The sequence below is a fragment of the Schistocerca cancellata genome, chromosome 2 (assembly GCF_023864275.1).
Source record: "Schistocerca cancellata isolate TAMUIC-IGC-003103 chromosome 2, iqSchCanc2.1, whole genome shotgun sequence".
Classification (NCBI taxonomy): domain Eukaryota; kingdom Metazoa; phylum Arthropoda; class Insecta; order Orthoptera; family Acrididae; genus Schistocerca; species Schistocerca cancellata.
In genome coordinates this window covers 163,906,447-163,926,493 of record NC_064627.1, presented here as the reverse complement: position 1 = coordinate 163,926,493, position 20,047 = coordinate 163,906,447, and the positions used below count along the sequence as shown (strand labels likewise).

The following is a 20,047-nucleotide window of genomic DNA, read 5'->3' as shown; positions in this document are numbered from 1 at the left end:
GTGGCGGCATTCGGAATAGGCGTTGCTGGCACCCGAGGCTGAAGCTGGTCCGAATGACGCACTGCAACACCCGTGTCCGTCTGGATTTCATACAGGCATCTGCCACGGTTTCGTAAGATGCGGCCCGGGCTCCATTTTGGCCGCCTGCCATATCCCCGCACCCAGACGAGGTCGTCGGCGGTGAACCGGCCAAGTGAAGGCACCCGCGGCCGTGTGGTGGGAGGCCGCAGAAGATGAAGTAGCGTGCGGGGCTGTCGGCCATGTAAGAGCTCAGCCGGGCTGTGATCGCCCATGGGGGTGAAACGGTAAGACGCCAGGAACTGGAGAAGCGCGTCATCAGCAGCAGAAGAAGTCAGAAGTTTCTGCATCTGAGCCTTAAATGTGCGGACTAGTCGTTCAGCCTCACCATTGGATTGTGGATGGAACGCCGGGCCGTGACATGCGTAACGCTGTGACGAGCACAAAAATCCGCAAAGTCGGAAGAGGCAAATTGCGGACCATTATCAGTAACAAGAGTAGAGGGGAGGCCTTCCAAAGAAAAAATGCGGGCCAGAGCACTGGTGGTTGCCGCGGTGGTAGGCGACGTGCAACGGACAATGAAAGGAAAGTTAGAATAGGCGTCAATTATGAGAAGGCGAGTAGATGTACTCTGACAGAGGACGGTCCTCCGGTTCCTGCATGGGCACGTCTCCTGGTGGCGTCCGTTCTGGTGCTGGCATCGCGATGACGGTGAGAGGGCTGCGTTGTGAGTATTGAGAGATGCCAAGATCCCGAGCATCAGGTAGAGCCAAAGGTGGTGTGGCGGTATTCGGAATAGGCGTTGCTGGCACCCGAGGCTGAAGCTGGTCCGAATGACGCACTGCAACACCCGTGTCCGTCTGGATTTCATACAGGCATCTGCCACGGTTTCGTAAGATGCGGCCCGGGCTCGATTTTGGCCACCTGCCATATCCCCGCACCCAGACGAGGTCGTCGGCGGTGAACCGGCCAAGTGAAGGCACCCGCGGCCGTGAGGTGGGAGGCCGCAGAAGATGAAGTAGCGTGCGGGGCTGTCGGCCATGTAAGAGCTCAGCCGGGCTGTGATCGCCCGTGGGGGTGAAACGGTAAGACGCCAGGAACTGGAGAAGCGCATCATCAGCAGCAGAAGAAGTCAGAAGTTTCTGCATCTGAGTCTTAAATGTGCGGACCAGTCGTTCAGCCTCACCATTGGATTGTGGATGGAACGGCGGGGCCGTGACATGCGTAACGCTGTGACGAGCACAAAAATCCGCAAAGTCGGAAGAGGCAAATTGCGGACCATTATCAGTAACAAGAGTAGAGGGGAGGCCTTCCAAAGAAAAAATGCGGGCCAGAGCACTGGTGGTTGCCGCGGTGGTAGGCGACGTGCAACGGACAATGAAAGGAAAGTTAGAATAGGCGTCAATTATGAGGAGCCAATAAGTACCTATAAAGGGTCCCGCAAAGTCAGCATGAATGCGCTCCCAGGGCTTCTCAGGCGAAGGCCACGGTGACAAAGATGACTTCGGGGCAGCGGCCTGTGACGCACAAGGGCCGCAGGCAGCGACCATGTGTGCGATGTCAGAGTCGATGCCAGGCCAGTACACATGACGGCGTGCCAGAGACTTTGTGCGAGACACACCCCAGTGCCCCTGGTGAAGAAGGCGCAAGACCGAAGCACGCAAAGACGCAGGTACCACAACACGCGGCGAAGCATTGTCAGTGGAGAGGAGGATAACACCATCCCTAGCCGTGAGGCAGTAGCGCAAAGTGTAGTAGTTCCGCAACGGATCAGAAGTGTTAGCGGACGGGCGATCTGGCCAACCCTTCTGAATACAGCATAAAACCCGGGAGAGGGTAGGGTCAGAACCCGTAGCAGCCGCCAGCCTGTCCCCACTGATGGGGAACCCGTCCACAACCCGCTGCTCGGCAACATCCAGGTGGAAACACAAAAGTTCGTCCCTATTGAATGCCTGATCAGGACCCATGGGAAGGCGAGACAAAGCATCAGCATTCGCATGTTGAGCCGTTGGCCGGAAGTGAATCTCATAATTGAAACGGGACAAGTAAAGAGCCCAACGCTGGAGGCGGTGTGCAGCCTTGTCGGGAAGTGACGTTGATGGATGAAACAAGGAAACAAGTTGTTTGTGATCCGTAACAAGATGAAATTTTGAGCCATAGAGAAAAATACCAAACTTATGAAGAGCATAAATGATGGCCAAAGCTTCTTTCTCAATTTGAGAATACTTTTGTTGGGCGTCCGTGAGCGTTTTGGAGGCATAAGCGATGGGTTGTTCTGAACCGTCAGAAAAACGGTGCGCAAGGACTGCACCGACCCGTATTGAGAGGCGTATGTGGCAAGAACAAGATGTTGGCCAGGTCGATAAGTAGCCAGGCACGGGGCTTGTTTCAGCATAGCCTTTAATTTCTGGAAAGCTGCGTCACATGACGCGGACCAGTGAAAAGGCACGTTTTTATGCAACAGGCGATGCAACGGCTGAGCCACCGATGCCGCAGACGGTAAAAACTTGTGATAGTATGCTATTTTCCCCAAGAAAGCCTGCAGTTCCTTAACAGATGTAGGGCGAGGAAGGGCATCGATCGCAGCAACAGTGTGTTGAAGCGGACGAATACCATCCCGAGAGAGTTGAAACCCCAAGTACGTGATAGATGCCTGAAACAATTCTGATTTCTGAAGATTACACTTAAGACCGGCAGTCTGTAAGACATTAAAAAGTGTGCGGAGATTTTGAAGATGTTCTTCAGTGGTGGAGCCAGTGACAACAATGTCGTCCATGTAATTGATACACCCCGGGACAGGGAGCAATAATTGTTCCAAGAATTGCTGAAAGAGAGCAGGGGCGCTAGCAACCCCAAATGGCAAGCGTTGGTATTGATAGAGGCCGAAAGGCGTGTTAAGGACCAGAAACTGCCGGGAAGCAGCGTCGAGAGGAAGTTGATGATAAGCTTCCGACAGGTCAATTTTAGAAAAATACTGTCCTCCAGCGAGTTTAGTGAACAGTTCTTCAGGATGGGGCATAGGGTAAGTGTCGATGAGGCATTGAGCATTTACAGTGGCTTTGAAATCGCCACAGAGACGAATATCACCATTTGGCTTAGCAACTACAACGACAGGAGAGGACCGCTCACTGGAAGTGACAGGAAGCAAGACCCCTGAAGCAGTGAGACGATCCAACTCCCATTTTACCCGATCCCGAAGGGCCACAGGAATGGGCCGGGCCCGAAAAAACTTAGGCCGAGCAGTGGGTTTGAGTGTGATATGAGCTTCAAAGTCGTTTGCACGGCCTAACCCAGGAGAAAAAAGGGACGAAAATGTCATCGACAAGGAATCCAGTTGAGCATAAGGAATAGCGTCAGAGACAATATTGACAGAGTCATCTATGGTGAACCCAAAAACGCGAAAGGCATCGAAACCAAAAAGATTTTCTGCGGTGCTCTGGTCGACCACAAATATGGGAACAGTGCAAACGACGGATTTGTAAGATACCTCAGCATTAAACTGTCCCAAGAGAGAAATCTTCTGTTTATTGTACGTCCGTAATTGCCGAGTGACAGGGGACAGGAGTGGAGAACCCAGCTGAAGATACGACTGAGAATTAATTATAGTGGCAGCAGAACCAGTATCCACTTGCATGCGAACATCTCGACCAAGGATTTGGACAGTGAGGAATAACTTCCCTGAAAGGGAAGAAGTGCAATTGACAGACAACACAGAATCAGAATCAGCGTCATGTTCATGAACATCATGTATGCGGTCGGATTTACAAACGGAAGACACATGACCTTTCTTTTTGCAAGTGTGACACACAGCCCAACATTGGGGACAATCCTCGTGTGAATGTTTCGTAAAACACCGCGGACATGAAGGAAGTTGCCGGGGATTTTGCTGCAGTTTCTTAGTGGGTTGTTTACGGCTAGGCCGAGGCTGCACGTGGGAGCGCACTGCGGCCACGTTGGCCGGCGGGGACACGCCGCACGCGTCGTCAACAGCGCACAGAGGTTGTATTTCCCCGACGTCACCCCACGCTTCTATTTGCGCCCCAGCGGCGCGAGAAATTTCAAAAGACTGCGCAATGGAGAGAACTTCATCTAGAGTCGGATTCGCCAACTGAAGGGCACGTTGCCGAACTTCTTTGTCGGGCGCCGACTGGATAATAGCATCCCGTACCATGGAATCGGCATAGGATTCTTTGTGAACGTCAGTAACAAATTGACACTTTCGACTGAGGCCGTGAAGTTCAGCAGCCCAAGCGCGATAGGACTGATTTGGTTGTTTTTGACAACGATAAAAGGCAACACGAGAGGCTACCACATGCGTTTGCTTTTGAAAATAGACAGACAGAAGGGAGCACATTTCAGCAAAGGACAAAGACGCAGGATCCTTCAAATTGCGACAACAGCCGATACATTTGAGGTGAAATCCAGGAAAGGAACAGAGACTTACATGGTTGTTCGTCCGTGGCATGAAATGCCAAGAAGTGCTGTCGAAGACATTTTTCATAATCAGACCAGTCTTCCGCCGTCTCGTCGTAAGGTGGAAAAGGAGGTACAGCCAACGACGAGAAACGCCCCGCATTTGACGCCACGACGAAATCGCGAATCGCCGCTGTTAGAAGCGTTTGCTGATCGCTAATCGCCGTCGTTAGAAGCGTTTGCTGTTCAAGGAGATTTTGCAAGAGCTGCTCGACAGTAGCCATGGAACCCTGTGAGTCAACGGTGAAAAGGAAAAATCCACTACCTCGTCGCCAATTTTTATATCTTCAAATTTAACACATATTTCGGACAACAACACATATAAGTCACTGAGTAAGTTGACCTGTGTACAAGTCGGCATTCGATTAAACACTGAGTCTCAGTCTAGCGGCTGCTGCTCGGCTGGCTGCTTAGGTGGCGCAGCTGCTGCGTGGCTGGCAGACAGCGCCGCACGTAGAGGACGTGCGTAATTGCGCGGCGGCACTTTGAATAATCGGCGAGTCACAACACATACCATAAAAATTGTTCAAGACAATTGTCAGGTCCATGTACTAAATCCCACGGCAACCTTTCTGGTAATCTCCTTTTGAGTGCATCAATCAATGTCATTTTATCAAATGGTTTGTCTAAGTTTGTTAATTTCTTAAGTTGGTTCTTATGAAATTCTTTGAGAGTACTGTCCCTAATCCTATAATTAGGACCATTCAGAAATTCACTTTTAATTCTCCCCTGTTCAGCTTCCAACCAAAATTTATTTAAAAACTTTTCGAAACTGATGTGTCCCATTGACTTAAATTTTGATTCACCCTAGACAGAGCTTCACCTTCGAGACATCTTTTAATAAATTTAATTTTCTTTTATCGTCACTCAGGGCTGACACAAAACTGTCTCTACAATGGTAAAGAAAATCCACTGGATGTAAATTGTCTGATGGAAAACTTTTGATTGGTATGATGGACCATGCAATACCATTGTTTGAATACAAATTGTTGTGAATGGAATTTTCCTGAACTATTGAAATTTTTCGATCTGAAACATTTACATTAGTTAATATGCTGCTTTCAACATTCAAAATTTTTTGATCTAAACTACTAAAGTTCTGTTCTATTTTTTCCACTATGGTCTTCTGTTCAGCTCTGACGTCATTAACATTCTTCTTCTTATTCACAGACTCAGCAGTAAATTCATTTTCCAAGCAATAAATTTATTTTGTAAGACATGGACTTTTCCATTCACACTTTTTAATCTCTCTGACAACCCAGTTTTAGCTCCGTAACCTGATTAGTAAGTTGGTGTATTTGGTATTGTACACTGTCCATTTTGCTATTGTTTTCAGTTCATATTTCTGGTAACTGATTTTATATTTATTTATTTATTTACATGTTGAGTTCTGTAGGACCAAATGGAAGAGCAAATCTCCAAAGTCATGGAACATGTCAGTACACGAAATTACAATGTAAAAGTAATAGCAGATAAAAATAAAATGTTTAAGAATGTGAAAAAAGTTGATCCATAAGTTTAAGTAAATGCATTGACTGCACTAATTTTTCTATTGTTATCTGTCTTCAATTCCTCTAATTTTGCCAAAATCAACTTCATAATATCAATTATTACTGTTTATTTGCTAACTGTGATTTTACTTGGTTCAAACATGTCCTGGCTCGGTCCCACAGCTTTCATTTCTGCATTACTACTACCCTCCTCTCTATTCATTTTGTTAGCAATCACACGAGTACACAGAAAAGAAAGAATTAAATTCACAAATAGATTGTACTTGTCTTTTCTTTTTGATTTCCCTCATAATAGTTGTAAAGTCCTCTTTCAATTGATCCAGTCCATAACTGTTGACAGTATATTGTCACTGTTGATACGAATTTGTTGGGCAGCTCTCGGTTTGGAATTTCATATAAACTCAATTGACGCAGATCACTCCTTTCTTCTTCTTCTGTGACAGACAAAACTTCATTATCAGTCAACTGACCATGGATGATGCCACTATTGTAATCTTACCCTCCCTCACATCACCAGTTGATTTTCGTTCTTTTAAATAATTGATTCATTTCATCAGCTTCGAGAGGAGGTAGATGCTGCAGTTTGTCATGTCTGGGGGTAAATTCTTGAGGCTGAAATTTTTTAACTTTATAGGTTACAGATGATATGATAAATATTAACTAAGCTCCTGTGTAATTTCTGTTTGCACTTGTTTTTATTATGTCACATTCTTCTCTATCACACTGTCTTTACAATCTCCATATCCATAAAACAAAAAATTACGTTGTTATTGCCAAAATTAAAAACACATTCGATTCCGTTAGAGACATGCCCACTACTACTGGCTCATTCTGTGGTACTAACAATATTCCAAAGAGTTTATAAAACAAAAAGAGTTTACAAACTTTCTTGACAAAAGAAGAATCTGCACCAAGTTATATCATTATATTATAAATGAGTCCAGAAATAAATTTAATAAATATCGTCAGATTGTGCAGTTAATCATAGGATTTTTAAGTATGCCAAATATTTTGTAATTTCAAATGTTTCTAAAAGAAGAAGAATTTTATCTGTACATACAGAGTTAATACATATTGATTGTAATAAAGTAAATTCTTTTTATACGTTTTAGCCTGAAATATAATACATCATATACAAAAATCATGTGACATTCATTTAGTTAAACAGCTGAGATAATGTTCACCTATACAAGATTCAAAATTATTTCTGGCATTGTCTATTTCTGTTAAAGAAAGGTAATGCTAGACGATGGTGTCCCTTTACAAGAGTCATCAATGAAAGGAAGTTGATTCACATATGTTATATTAACATGTATTCCTTACACATTTTCTGAATTTAAGAATCTGTAATGTTCTCTTGGACTGTTGATGAAAGTGAATAGATGATGTAGCATTATGTTTACATTTACTAACATAAGTTGAAAAATTGCATTATTTTTCAAGTGCTGTGAGTACAGACTTCATCTAAACTGCGTCAAAATCTACGAAGCCGAATAAAGTGCAAAGTCAGACTCTTTACTCTGTTCTATAATTTTATTTATGATTTGCAAATAGTCCATTATGCTGTATCCACCTCTAATTTTTTAAACAACTGTAGGTTTTAGAGTAATTAAACTTAACAGTGAACAAAATATTTCTTTTGTTGGGGGCAAATATATAAACAGAAACAATGTTCTATGTTTGCAACCTGCTTTTTTGTGACGTATTGCCTGTTGGCTTTCATATGGGGACCTTTAGCCAACATTTGTTTAGTGATTTTTCCAATGCTTCACCAGCATGAATGACAGACATTGTTAAAGATTTACCCTCTATTACTGATGATGGATGCACCTGACATGCCAACATCTGAGGGCTTTTCCCAGGTCATTACCACTATGATTGTCCATTTGTTACCAGTAATGGTCATTCACTGCAGCATGTGAATTCTTGAGGCCTTCTTCTTTCTTGTTAAAACTGTTGTCAAACTTATGATTCCAATAGCTTCCCAGAACAAATGGACATTGTAGCTCTGCTAAACAGCAAGAGTCTGTATGTCAGCAAATTTTATTCTTTGGTTGGCACCACTCAGTGTGTGCTCTGCCATGGTTGATATTTTCACCTGTTATGTCCTACGGTGCTATTCATATTCAATTATTGTACGAGGGTAATCCCAAAAGTAAGGTCTCCTATTTTTTTATAAGTACATAGACTGTTTATTTCTACAATGGTTTACATCAGTTTACAGCTTGAACATTTAGCTATTTCTCAACATAATCTCCATTTCTGTCAATGTATTTTTGTAGACACTGTGGCAGTTTTTGTATGCCCATGTCATACCAGCTCGCCGCCATGCTGTTCAGAAAGTCATGTCTGGGTCTTCTTTCACCTCGTCGTCAGAGCTGAATCACTTTCCGGCCAAATATTCTTTTAATCTAGGGAACAGGTGATAGTCACTGGGCACCAAGTCAGAACTACAGGGTGGGTGGGTGATTATGTTCCACTGAAACTGTTGCAGGAAAGCAACGGTTTGCCAAGCGATGTGTGGACGAGCATTGTCATGGCCTTGCTCAACATTCCTCTTCTCCGGTTCTGAATTACCTGTTTGAGTTTTTTCAGAGTCTCACAGTTCCTGTCAGTGTTAATTGTGGTCCCAGCGATTCAGCTCCAACAACGAGTTGAAAGAAGATGTTTGTAACTTTCTGAACAGCATGGCAGCTAGCTGGTATGACATGGGCATACAAAAACTGCCACAGCATCTACAAAAATGCATTGACAGAAATGGTGCTTATGTCAAAAAATAGCTAAATGTTCAAGCTGTAAACTGACGGAAACCATTGTAGAAATAAACAGGTCTATGTAGTTATAAAAAAAATAGGAGACCTTACTCTTGGGATTACCCTCGTAGCATTCATGGAACATCTGTTCATTCAAACGTAGATTTTTCCACATGTACATGGTACATGATGTACTTCCAACATTTCAAGTGGGTTTCTCTTATCCTTAGCTGATCTGAGACACTCTCTGATCTTCTTTTTCGGTTTGTGTATAGCCTTTACTTTTGTGAAATATATGGTCAATTGTATCTGTCTTTTCTTTTTTAAAAGTATTATTATTATTATTATTATTATGTATTTCACACAGCAATGATAAATTTCACAGATGTCGTGCACTTATTTGTTCATTTCTTTTATGCAAAAATGTAAAACTGTTTCACAAGAAAAAAATGAGTAATGTCAATAATGAAGTCGCTAAGCAAACATAATTTGAGTGTTTTCCAATGACAGAAACATTTCTGAGATAAGTATTTGACCTTTCAAGAAATGGACCCCCTTTAATTTTTTTTTTCTCTTTTTAAGAAATTTAACATACCTTTGGTCATACCTTTTTCCTTTTATTTTCTTTGTTGAAAAGACAACTTTTTGCATTAATGTTAAATTCTTATTTGTCATGCTTTTTTATTTGCCCCTTTATACCATGAGTATTTCGCAATAATTTGAAAATCATGTTATTATTTTTTTTAAATTATACTGATAGTGTTGATCACAGTTGTGCCATAAAATAAATTGCAACATTATATGATACGGAGAACAGGTGCACAATGTTACAGTTTTGTTTTAAACAGAAGTGTTTTGAAGAATAATATTTTATAAATAGTTTTTAGAATTTATCTCATTTAGTAATTCTTAAAAACAAATGTAACTATGAATTTTAGCTCAGATGTTATTTAGTTATTGAAACGTACTGTATATATTGAAATAACATATAGAAACCACAACGTAAAACAAGAATAATAAACCATATGTATTGTATTCATACACTTAAATTTGTAAAGGAATGATGTACTTTTATAATAATGCTTTTATTATTTACTGCAGCATGTGATGCCTACTGCATAGTGAAAAGTGAAGGCAAGAAAGCAAAGACACACATGGAAAAAAATTCCTTGAATCCCACATGGAATTCTACTTTTGTCTTCTATCGCAGCTCTGTTGATGAACCTGTAATAATCAAGGTAATTCTATGTTGTAAGCATCTCAATTGAAAACAAACTGTATACATTGTACAAATGCTATAAAGAATGCTGTTGAATGGTGACTACACACATATATACACTTGCTATAATGAGTGGTGCATTGAAGTGCCAAAACTGGTAGCTTCCCGGGTTCGATTCCCGGCGGGGTCAGGGATTTTCTCTGCCTCGTGATGACTGGGTGTTGTGTGATGTCCTTAGGTTAGTTAGGTTTCAGTAGTTCTAAGTTCTAGGAGACTGATGACCATAGATGTTAAGTCCCATAATGCTCAGAGCCATTTGAACCATTTTTTGAAAACTGGTAGCTGCACAATAAATAAGATCATAAGGATGGCTGTAGGCATTTCATTTTCTTACAATAATGAATGACTGTGCTCCCCCAAACCTCCAGTCAAAAGGATGAACATACAAAAAGATGCCTTTAATATCCACACAGCTCTTCTGCTGTGACATACTCAGCCACTTGGTTCCTGCTTGCCCCACTTCCACCAACAGCATGCATTCCTATAGTTGACTGATGCCTACAAGATTTGGGGAAAGGCACACTTTGAAATCATTTACAGAAGCCTCTGGTAAAATTGGTAGTCTACTGCACCAGAAAAAATGTGTGAAAATATTGAGTGTTCACATTTTCATTAGATAACTGTAATTGTTACATTGTTTTAAGGACAGTTGGTTTCCAATATTAATTTTGAGTTATAGATACAATTTTTGGTATATAGGTATATCTAGCCCTGAGATGTATAGTTCACAAAAACTGCATGATATTTAGTTCCTGTTCATAAGGCTGTACACAGTTGTCACTACAAATATGACTGTAGTCGGCACAACATTAGCATGAAGCAAATATTCAGTCAGTTGTGTAGTACTATTTATTGTAATACTTTCTGTTGCACTGATATTTCACTTCAAAGCATCAAGTCCACAAATGCTCATGTCTCCTGAAAACTGCCACAGTGCAAGTGATTGTCAACCCTAGGTCGCAGCACACATACTCAGAAGTTGATTATATAATGTAACTGGAGGGATAAAAAAATCTATCACCAGCGACAGCAGGAGAACACACACATAAAGGTATTCAAATTTACAAACTTTTTGGGGCCAGTGGCTCCTTCTTCTGGCAGCAGGGTTGAAGGGGAAGGGAGAGGGGTGAAGGAAAAGGACTGGTGAAGTTTAGGAAATGGGGAGAATTTGGAGAAGTTGCCAAGAACCCCAGGTCATGGGAGACACACTTGATGGGATGAGAGGGAAAAATTGGTTGTTGGGGACTGCACAGGACAAGATTTAAACACTTGATAGCTTAAAGGTGGAAGATAAAATGCCACACTTAAATGTGTGAAAGGAGGGGAGCATTTTAATTACCACTGACGCTGAGTAAGAATAAAATATACAGTTTCAGTAGTTCTGTCTATAAGTAGATGGTGGTAATAGTGAATTCTCAACCATACCATCAGAGCAACATAATAGTTTGGACACCCGCCATTCACAAGTATGAAGATAGGTGAAAACTAGAAAATTTCAGTTACAGTTAATGAAATTTCACGTAGTAACTTACCTGCTCCATATAATGAGATAATCAACTTTGATATCCTCAGGGTTTGTTGCTCCAGAAAGTCTCAGCATTCGATGTTGCTGATGTACTAATTTTTAAATAAAACAGAATGTATGTCACTTTTCTTGTCTGACCAATTAGCATTTACATTGGTGGAATGTACATTTCTCATCTGACAGCCTCCAAAAGAATCTCACATAAACAGTTTCCAAAAGGCAATAATGTAGACAGACTGACTGACTCACTCGCTCACTCACTCGCTCGCTGACTCTCTCACTGCCTCTATCTCACTCTAACTGCTCCTGTGGCTCATGCACCACTTCCTTATATAAATCTAAACAACTGAATACATTGTTAAATGTAAGATTACAAAATAACAGTTAAAAGTCATTAGATGATTTTAGTTAGTTACACCAAAAAATGGGCCACATGTTGCCCTACATGAACCGATATTCAGTTTGGGAAAGTTTGCTTAATTTCATGTACCATTTCAATGAATTTTACAATACAACAATTTAAATTACATTTTAGTTAATTATAAACAAATCACTTTGAATAAAATATTGTTAAGAGTATTTCAGTTTGCACTCAAGCAGAGCTATCATTTTAAATAATCATAATGAATAAACATCGTAGCTTTTCAGAAATCGGAGAGAAGTAACTTTTCAGGAATATGTGGTGCAACATGACTGCACAGTTCATATCACGAAATTCCAGAATTGGATTATTAACAAATGGTTTGCTCCCCTTAATTGCTAATAGAAATTGGTAGCATTTTAGTGTGAACTTTAATCTGAGATAGTAAGCTCATTTGTACTAATTTTTTAAATGGCAGTTTACTGTTGGCACTGGGTATAGACATAACAGTATAAAGTCCAGAAAGCTAAAATTTTGATCTAAATTGACCACTTCAGAGAATGTTGATGTGAGAAAGGAATTTCAGATAGGGATAGGAAGGTAGACCCATTTCAAATATAGGGTAATATGCGAGACAGATATTACTGCCAAAACATTGTGCACAAGTTAATAAGAGCAGAAAGCTGTGTACAGTGTTTGTGATAGAAGTGGGAAAGGGGGGGGGGGCGATTGCAGGGAAAATGGACAGATCAGAAAATGAAAGATATAGAAAACTCAGTGGATATGAAAAAGGAATTGTTACTTAGAAAAAATGCTGAGATCAAAGAAATTGAGATAAATTAAGACCAGGTGGGTGGTAAGAACTGAGGACATGTTGTAATGCCAGTTCCCACATGTGGAATTCAGGGAAACCAGTGTCTGGGGGAATAGTACCAATGGCATATTTGGTGAAATAGGCACCAAGGTCACAACTGTTATATTGTAGAGCATGCTCTATGTCTGGATATTGTGTGTAGCCAGTGCACACCCTCTGCCTATCCCCATTCACCCTAATGGATTGTGTTGTGACTCATGCTGAAATTACATATACAGGTATTTATTTAGAATAAATTTAACTTTCTATTGGACAGCAGCAGTCTCCTCTAGTGACTACATGCCTAGAGAACTTTTCTTACAATAAACAAGATGGCTGCCGAGTGAGATCACAAGTTCTTTTCTTCGTCCGCTAAAATAACTTATTTAAGAGGAAATAGTGTCAAATTTAAATTTTCTTTGTTTTGTATACTTGCTGTAGTGTCCATTCTTGTCACAAAACTGAATATTAACGTCCCAGCAGCACTTGTTCTTGAAGCTGAAGTCCCGATAATCGTGACATAACCCAAAATTTTGCGTGATATAAACACAAAAAATTCTATTCAAGTTTTCTTGATAGTGCAAAATTTGTTTAAAAAAGACAGCTACTAGTTTCATCAGTGTCTATTGTGACAATAAAAGTGTAATTAAATGCTTCTAAATCGTATTTAAGTAACACATTTCATATTGTTTACTAGTTAGATAGACGCGATCTAGGCCTAAATTTTCCGAATTATAAACATTTAAAAACCTGACCAAATGCGCCTGAAACGTAAATTCTCTAAAAGCAAATTAATTACAAATCCATTCTTCTGTCTTTGTATCTCTAAATCAGTACAAAAACAACAACCACCACAGATAAGAACTTTATATAGTTTTTTGTTTACACATAGCCAGTCTTGCAATCTTGACAAATTTAAAACATTCTTTACACTTAATTATTCTTTTGAAACTGACCATGAGTGAAAAATGTGGGAGCTGTTATAGTGTAGTAAGTAGAGGGATTTGTTGCCAATCTTGTAGGAAATATTTTCACTGGAGTGGATGCAGTGGGGAGAATGTTAGGAGAATAGAAGAGGCTCTCTCCTGGAACTGCAGAGTATGCATAGGAACATTTTGATTGTGGAACAGGAAAAAAAAATCTGTGCCCTTCAGGCACAGTTGGAGGAAGCAAGGAAGGAACTCATAAGGGTAGGGAGGAGGAGGGTGGTTGGGAACTGGCAGCTGGTAGGAGGATAGGAAGAACAAGAACGCAATCTGACAGTTTTATCATCAACACCAAAAACATGTATCTACCACAGCCAGAGTTAAGTGGAGAAGATCCTCAGGTAGAACGAGGAGCATGAAATATGCAGCACACTTCAACCGAAGCCAAGAACCCTAGGAGTGTACAAAGTCTTAGGAAGGAGAAAGTGCTGCTGCTGGTAGTAGCCATGGGCGAGGTGTTGACCCTCAGTTACAGGAAAGTTTAGGGGAAGCGCACCAGGCCACCAATACCTTCAAGACAAATGCAGGGCTAAGTCATGTGATAAGAGGACCTAGGGTCTTTATGTAAGGACTGTACAAAAAGAGGACCATGTAGCGATAGTGGGTGGGATGGAAAACAGTTTGGACAGGGATGGGACATATGACATAGGTGGTGACCTGGACAAGATAGTTTCCCTGACTCATGGCACCAACATACACTTTGTTGAGTTGTTCTGGCATCATGATCAACCACACCTTGATGGAGCTGTGAGGCGAATCAATGTGGGGTTAGGGATGGCTCTGAGGACAGCTAACTTTGCTCATGTTTCTCTGGTGCCTGTCGGAACTGTCAACAGATGGGGTTTCACTAGGCGTCACCTACACCTAAACAGGACTGGGAAAGGAAGATTAATACAGCTGATTCATGAAAGTATAGGGGTTGGATCTTGGGCAACACATGGTCAAATACCTGTTGTAAGAGGAAGGAAAAGTAGGTCTTTTTTTAGGATGAATCCAGACAACAGGTTTACCTGCCTAAAGAGTATCTCCAGTACTTTAAAAAATACTAAAACAATCACTCAAAAGACAGATTTTAACACCTCAAATATCACATATACCAGATCTCACAAAGAAAAACAAACCACTAGAAAGAGTAACGTGGAGCATTTCACCGACTTAACAATCCTCCATCAAAACATGCAATCAATAACAAATAAAATACAACTATTAGAAGTTGAGCTCCAATCACTGAACTGCACAGTAGTTTGTATTACTGAGCATTGGTGTAGAGACACAGAAATCCAACATGTTGTATTGTCACTGTATGAAAAGGCAAAATCTTACTGCAGAACTACTTCAAGGGGTGGAAGATCATGCATTTATATCAGAAAAGGAACACAGTTCAAATCAAGACATGACCTGAGTACGGTAAGCAAAGAAAAATACTTTGAAATATCATCTATTGAATTAACAGGGCTTGATATCACCAAGAAATTAATCATTTTGTGTGTGTATAGGTAACAGAAGTTCTGGATAAAGCCTCAAGTACGAAGGTTAACATAATTCTGTGTGGGGACGTTAACATCAACACTAATATCATAAATGAATCCAGCAGCACCTTCATGAACATCCTTCAGAGTTTTGGCATGTCCCTATTGGTCAATAGTGCAACAAGGGTTACTACAATGACTGCATCAGTAATTGACCATGTGGCCACAAATATGGACAGGACAGCTGTAAAAGATCTCAGACTATCAGACCATCTCTGTCAAATAACAACAGTAAACTCAGGCATTGAATCATTCCCTAAACTACAAGCCTACAAATGACATCTATCAGAAATAAAAAAAAAAAAAGATTTTTCAAAAGAACTAGAAAAACAAAGCTGGGATGAAGTGTATAAGGAAACCAAAGTGAATATGAAATTCTCTAAATTTTCCACATTACTTAAGTTGAACTTTGAAAAGGCATTTCCAAAAGTATGCATGTCTGTATCAACATCTCACAAAAACAGATGGATAACAGCAGGTATTAAGAAGTCCTCCCAAACACTTAAACACCTCAGTTCCATGAAAAAGATTTGCAGTGATCCAGAATTCTTAAATTTCTATCATAGATACAAAAAGAGCTATAGGAAGTTACTGATTGCTGCAAAAAAGGCATTTAATGACAAAATAATATATAGTGCAGAGAATAAAAGCAAAGCAGTCTGGGATGTTATAAAAAAGGAAACGGGGAGAGGCAAACAAATGCAGAATAACATACTGCTAAGGGAGAAGGATAAGGCAATAAAATGATCCACAACACTTAGCAAACTATGTAAATGAGCATTTTTCAAGTACTGCAGAGAAGTTACAGCAAAAGTTCCCCCAAAACAAATATAACACCTGTAAATAATGTTGCACTAAATACAATGATGTTACTTCCAGCCACAGAGAATGAAGTCAATAAAACTGTTCAAAAACTAAAAAATAAAAAGTCAGTAGGCTTAGATGAAGTACCAATGTGTGTACTGAAACAATGCATAGTGATTACACAAGGCCCCTTAACAAATATAATAAATGAATCCTTCACATCAGGGACATTTCCAGAGCAGTTAAAACAGTCAAGAGTTGTACCTTTGCTTAAGAAAGGTAATGCAGAAGAAATAGAAAATTACCAGCCTATTTCCCTGTAGAAGCAATTATGAAAGACAGATTAATGAATTACCTAAATAAATTCAATCTTTTAAGCAAATCACAATTTGGTTTCTGGAGTGGCAAAAATATGGAGTCAGCCATAGTAGAATTCACAAAAGTTGTACTTGATGCTCTTGATAAAGATGAATGTGTCACAGGCATATTTTTTTTGCATCTTTCTAAGGTGTTTGATACAGTCGACAACAAGATTCTATTAAATAAATTAGAAGCATTAGGAATAAGAACCCCCCCCCCCCCCAATGAACCATGGACCTTGCCGTTGGTGGGGAGGCTTGCGTGCCTCAGCGATACAGATATCAGCACCGTAGATGCAACCACAACGGAGGGGTATCTGTTGAGAGGCCAGACAGACTTGTGATTTCTGAACAGGGGCAGCAGTCTTTTCAGTAGTTGCAGGGGCAACAGTCTGGATGATTGACTGATCTGGCCTTGTAGCACTAACCAAAACAGCCTTGCTGTACTGGTACTGCGAACGGCTGAAAGCAAGGGGAAACTGCAATTGTGATTTTTCCCGAGGGCATGCAGCTCTACTGTATGGTTAAATGATGATGGCGTCCTCTTGGGTAAAATAGTCCCCCATTTGGATCTCCGGGCAGGAACTACTCAGGATGACATTGTTATCAGGGGAAAGAAAACTGGCGTTCTATGGGTCAGTGTATGGAATGTCAGACCCCTAAATTAGGCAGGTAGGTTAGAAAATTTAAAAAGGGAAATGGATAGGTTTAATTTAGATATAGGGGAATTAGTGAAGGTTCGGTGGCAAGAGGAACAAGACTTGTGGTCAGGTGAATACAGGGTTATAAATACAAAATCAAATAGGGGTAATGCAGGAGTAGGTTTAATAATGAATAAAAATATAGGAACGGGGGTAAGCTACTATGAACAGCATAGTGAACGCATTATTGTGGCCAAGATAGACGCGAAGCCCATGCCTACTACAGTAGTACAAGTTTATATGCCAACTAGCTCTGCAGATGATGAAGAAATTGATGAAATGTATGACGAGATAAAAGAAATTATTCTGGTAGTGAAGGGAGATGAAAATTTAATAGTCATGGGTGACTGGAATTTGATGGTAGGAAAAGGAAGAGAAGGAAACGTAGTAGGTGAATATGGAATGGGGCTAAGGAATGAAAGAGGAAGCTGCCTGGTAGAATTTTGCACAGATCGTAACTTAATCATAGCTAACACTTGGTTCAAGAATCATGAAAGAAGCCTGGAGATGCTGGAAGGTTTCAGATAGATTATATAATGGTAAGACAGAGATTTAGAAACCAGGTTTTAAATTGTAAGACATTTCCAGGGGCAGATGTGGACTCTGACCACAATCTATTGGTTATGAACTGTAGATTAAAACTGCAAAATTCTTAAGGAGATGGGACCTGGATAAACTGACAGAACCAGAGGTTGTACAGAGTTTCAGTGAGAGCAATAGGGAAAGACTGACAGGAAAGGGGGAAAGAAATACAGTAGAAGAAGAATGGGTAGCTATGAGAGATGAAACAGTGAAGGCAGCAGAGGATCAAGTAGGTAAAAAGATGAGGGCTAATAGAAATTCTTGGGTAACAGAAGAGATGTTGAATTTAACTGATGAAAGGATAAAATAAAAAAATGCAGTAAATGAAGCAGGCAAAAAGGAACACAAACATCTCAAAAATGAGATCGACAGGAAGTGCAAAATGGCTAAGCAGGGACAGCTAGAGGACAAATGTAAGGATGTAGAGGCTTATATCACTAGGGATAAGATAGATACTGTCTACAGGTAAATTAAAGAGACCTTTGGAGAAAAGAGAATCACTTACATGAATATCAAGAGAGCTCAGATGGAAACCCAGTACTAAGCAAAGAGGGGAAAGCAGAAAGGTGGAAGGAGTATATATAGGGTCTATACAACGGCAATATACTTGAGGACACAATATTATGGAAATGGAAGAGGAGGTAGATGAAGATGAAATGGGAAATATGATACTGTGTGAAGAGTTTGACAGAGCACTGAAAGACCTAAGTCGAAACAAGGCCCCAGGAGTAAACAACATTCCATTAGAACTACTGACAGCCTTGGGGGAGCCACCCCTGACAAAACTCTACCATCTGGTGAGAAGGTGTATGAGACAGGCAAAATACCCTCAGACTTCAAAAAGAATACAGTAATTCCAATCCCAAAGAAAGCAGGTGTTGACAGATGTGAAAATTACTGAACTATCAGTTTAATAAGCCACAGCTGCAAAATACTATCATGAATTCTTTACAGATGAATGGAAAAACTGGTAGAAGCCGACCTTGGGGAAGATCAGATTGGATTCTGTAGAAATGTTGGAACATGTGAGGCAATACTGACCCTATGACTTACCTTAGAAAATAGATTAAGGAAAGGTAAACATAAGTTTCTAGCATTTGTAGACTTAGAGAAAGCTTTGGACAATATTGACTGGAATACTCTCTTTCAAATTCTGAAGGTGGCAGGGGTAAAAGACAGGGAGCGAAAGTCTATTTACAATTTATACAGAAACCAGATGGCAGTTAGAAGAGTGGAGGGGCATGAAAGGGAAGCAGTGGTTAGGAAGCGAGTGAGACAGGGTTGTAGCCTATCCCCGATGTTATTCAGTCTGTATATTGATCAGGCAGTAAAGGAAACAAAAGAAACATTCGGAGTAGGAATTAAAATCCATGGAGAAGAAATAAAAACTTTGAGGTTCGCCGATGAAACTGTAATTCTGTCAGAAACAGCAAAGGACCTGGAAGAGCAGCTGAACGGAATGGATAGTGTCCTGAAAGGAGGATATAAGATGAACATCAACAAAAGTAAAATGAGGATAATGGAATGTAGTCAAATTAAACCGGGTGATGCTGCGGGTATTAGATTAGGAAACGAAATGCTTAAAGTAGTAAATGAGTTTTGCTATTTGGGGAGCAAAATAACTGATGATGGTCGAAGTAGAGAGGATATGAAATGTAGACTGGCAATGGCAAGAGAAGTGTTTCTGAAGAAGAGAGGAGGAGGAGGAGATTAGTGTTTAACGTCCCGTCGACAACGAGGTCATTAGAGACGGAGCGCAAGCTCGGGTGAGGGAAGGATGGGGAAGGAAATCGGCCGTGCCCTTTCAAAGGAACCATCCCGGCATTTGCCTGAAGCAATTTAGGGAAATCACGGAAAACCTAAATCAGGATGGCCGGAGACGGGATTGAACCGTCGTCCTCCCGAATGCGAGTCCAGTGTCTAACCACTGCGCCACCTCGCTCGGTTGAAGAAGAGAAATTTGCTAACATTGAGTATAGATTTAAGTGTCAGGAAGCCATTTCTAAAAGTGTTTGTATGGAGTGTAGCCATGTATGGAATTGAAACGTGGATGATAAATAGTTTGGACAAGAAGAGAATAGAAGTTTTTGAAATGTGGTACTACAGGAGAATGCTGAAGATTAGATGGGTAGATAACATAACTAATGAGGAGGTATTGAATAGCATTGGGGAGAAGAGCAGTTTGTGGCACAACTTGACTAGAAGAAGGGATCGGTTGGTAGGACATATTCTGAGACATCAAAGGATCACCAATTTAGTATTGGAGGGCAGTGTTGAGGGTAAAAATCATAGAGGGAGACCAAGAGATGAATA

At 40.7% G+C, this 20,047-nt stretch overlaps 1 protein-coding gene across 2 annotated transcripts in view; it reads left to right on the top strand.

The window, feature by feature from the left end:
• The window catches only part of LOC126161452 (calpain-5-like), a 323,178-nt gene that overhangs the window by 284,869 nt on the left and 18,262 nt on the right, over window positions 1-20,047 (top strand). For both annotated transcript variants that reach the window (XM_049917273.1, XM_049917272.1), the window contains exon 13: window positions 9,857-9,993. In XM_049917273.1, the coding sequence (XP_049773230.1) occupies window positions 9,857-9,993 (137 nt within the window). The remainder of the gene's footprint in view (window positions 1-9,856; window positions 9,994-20,047) is intronic.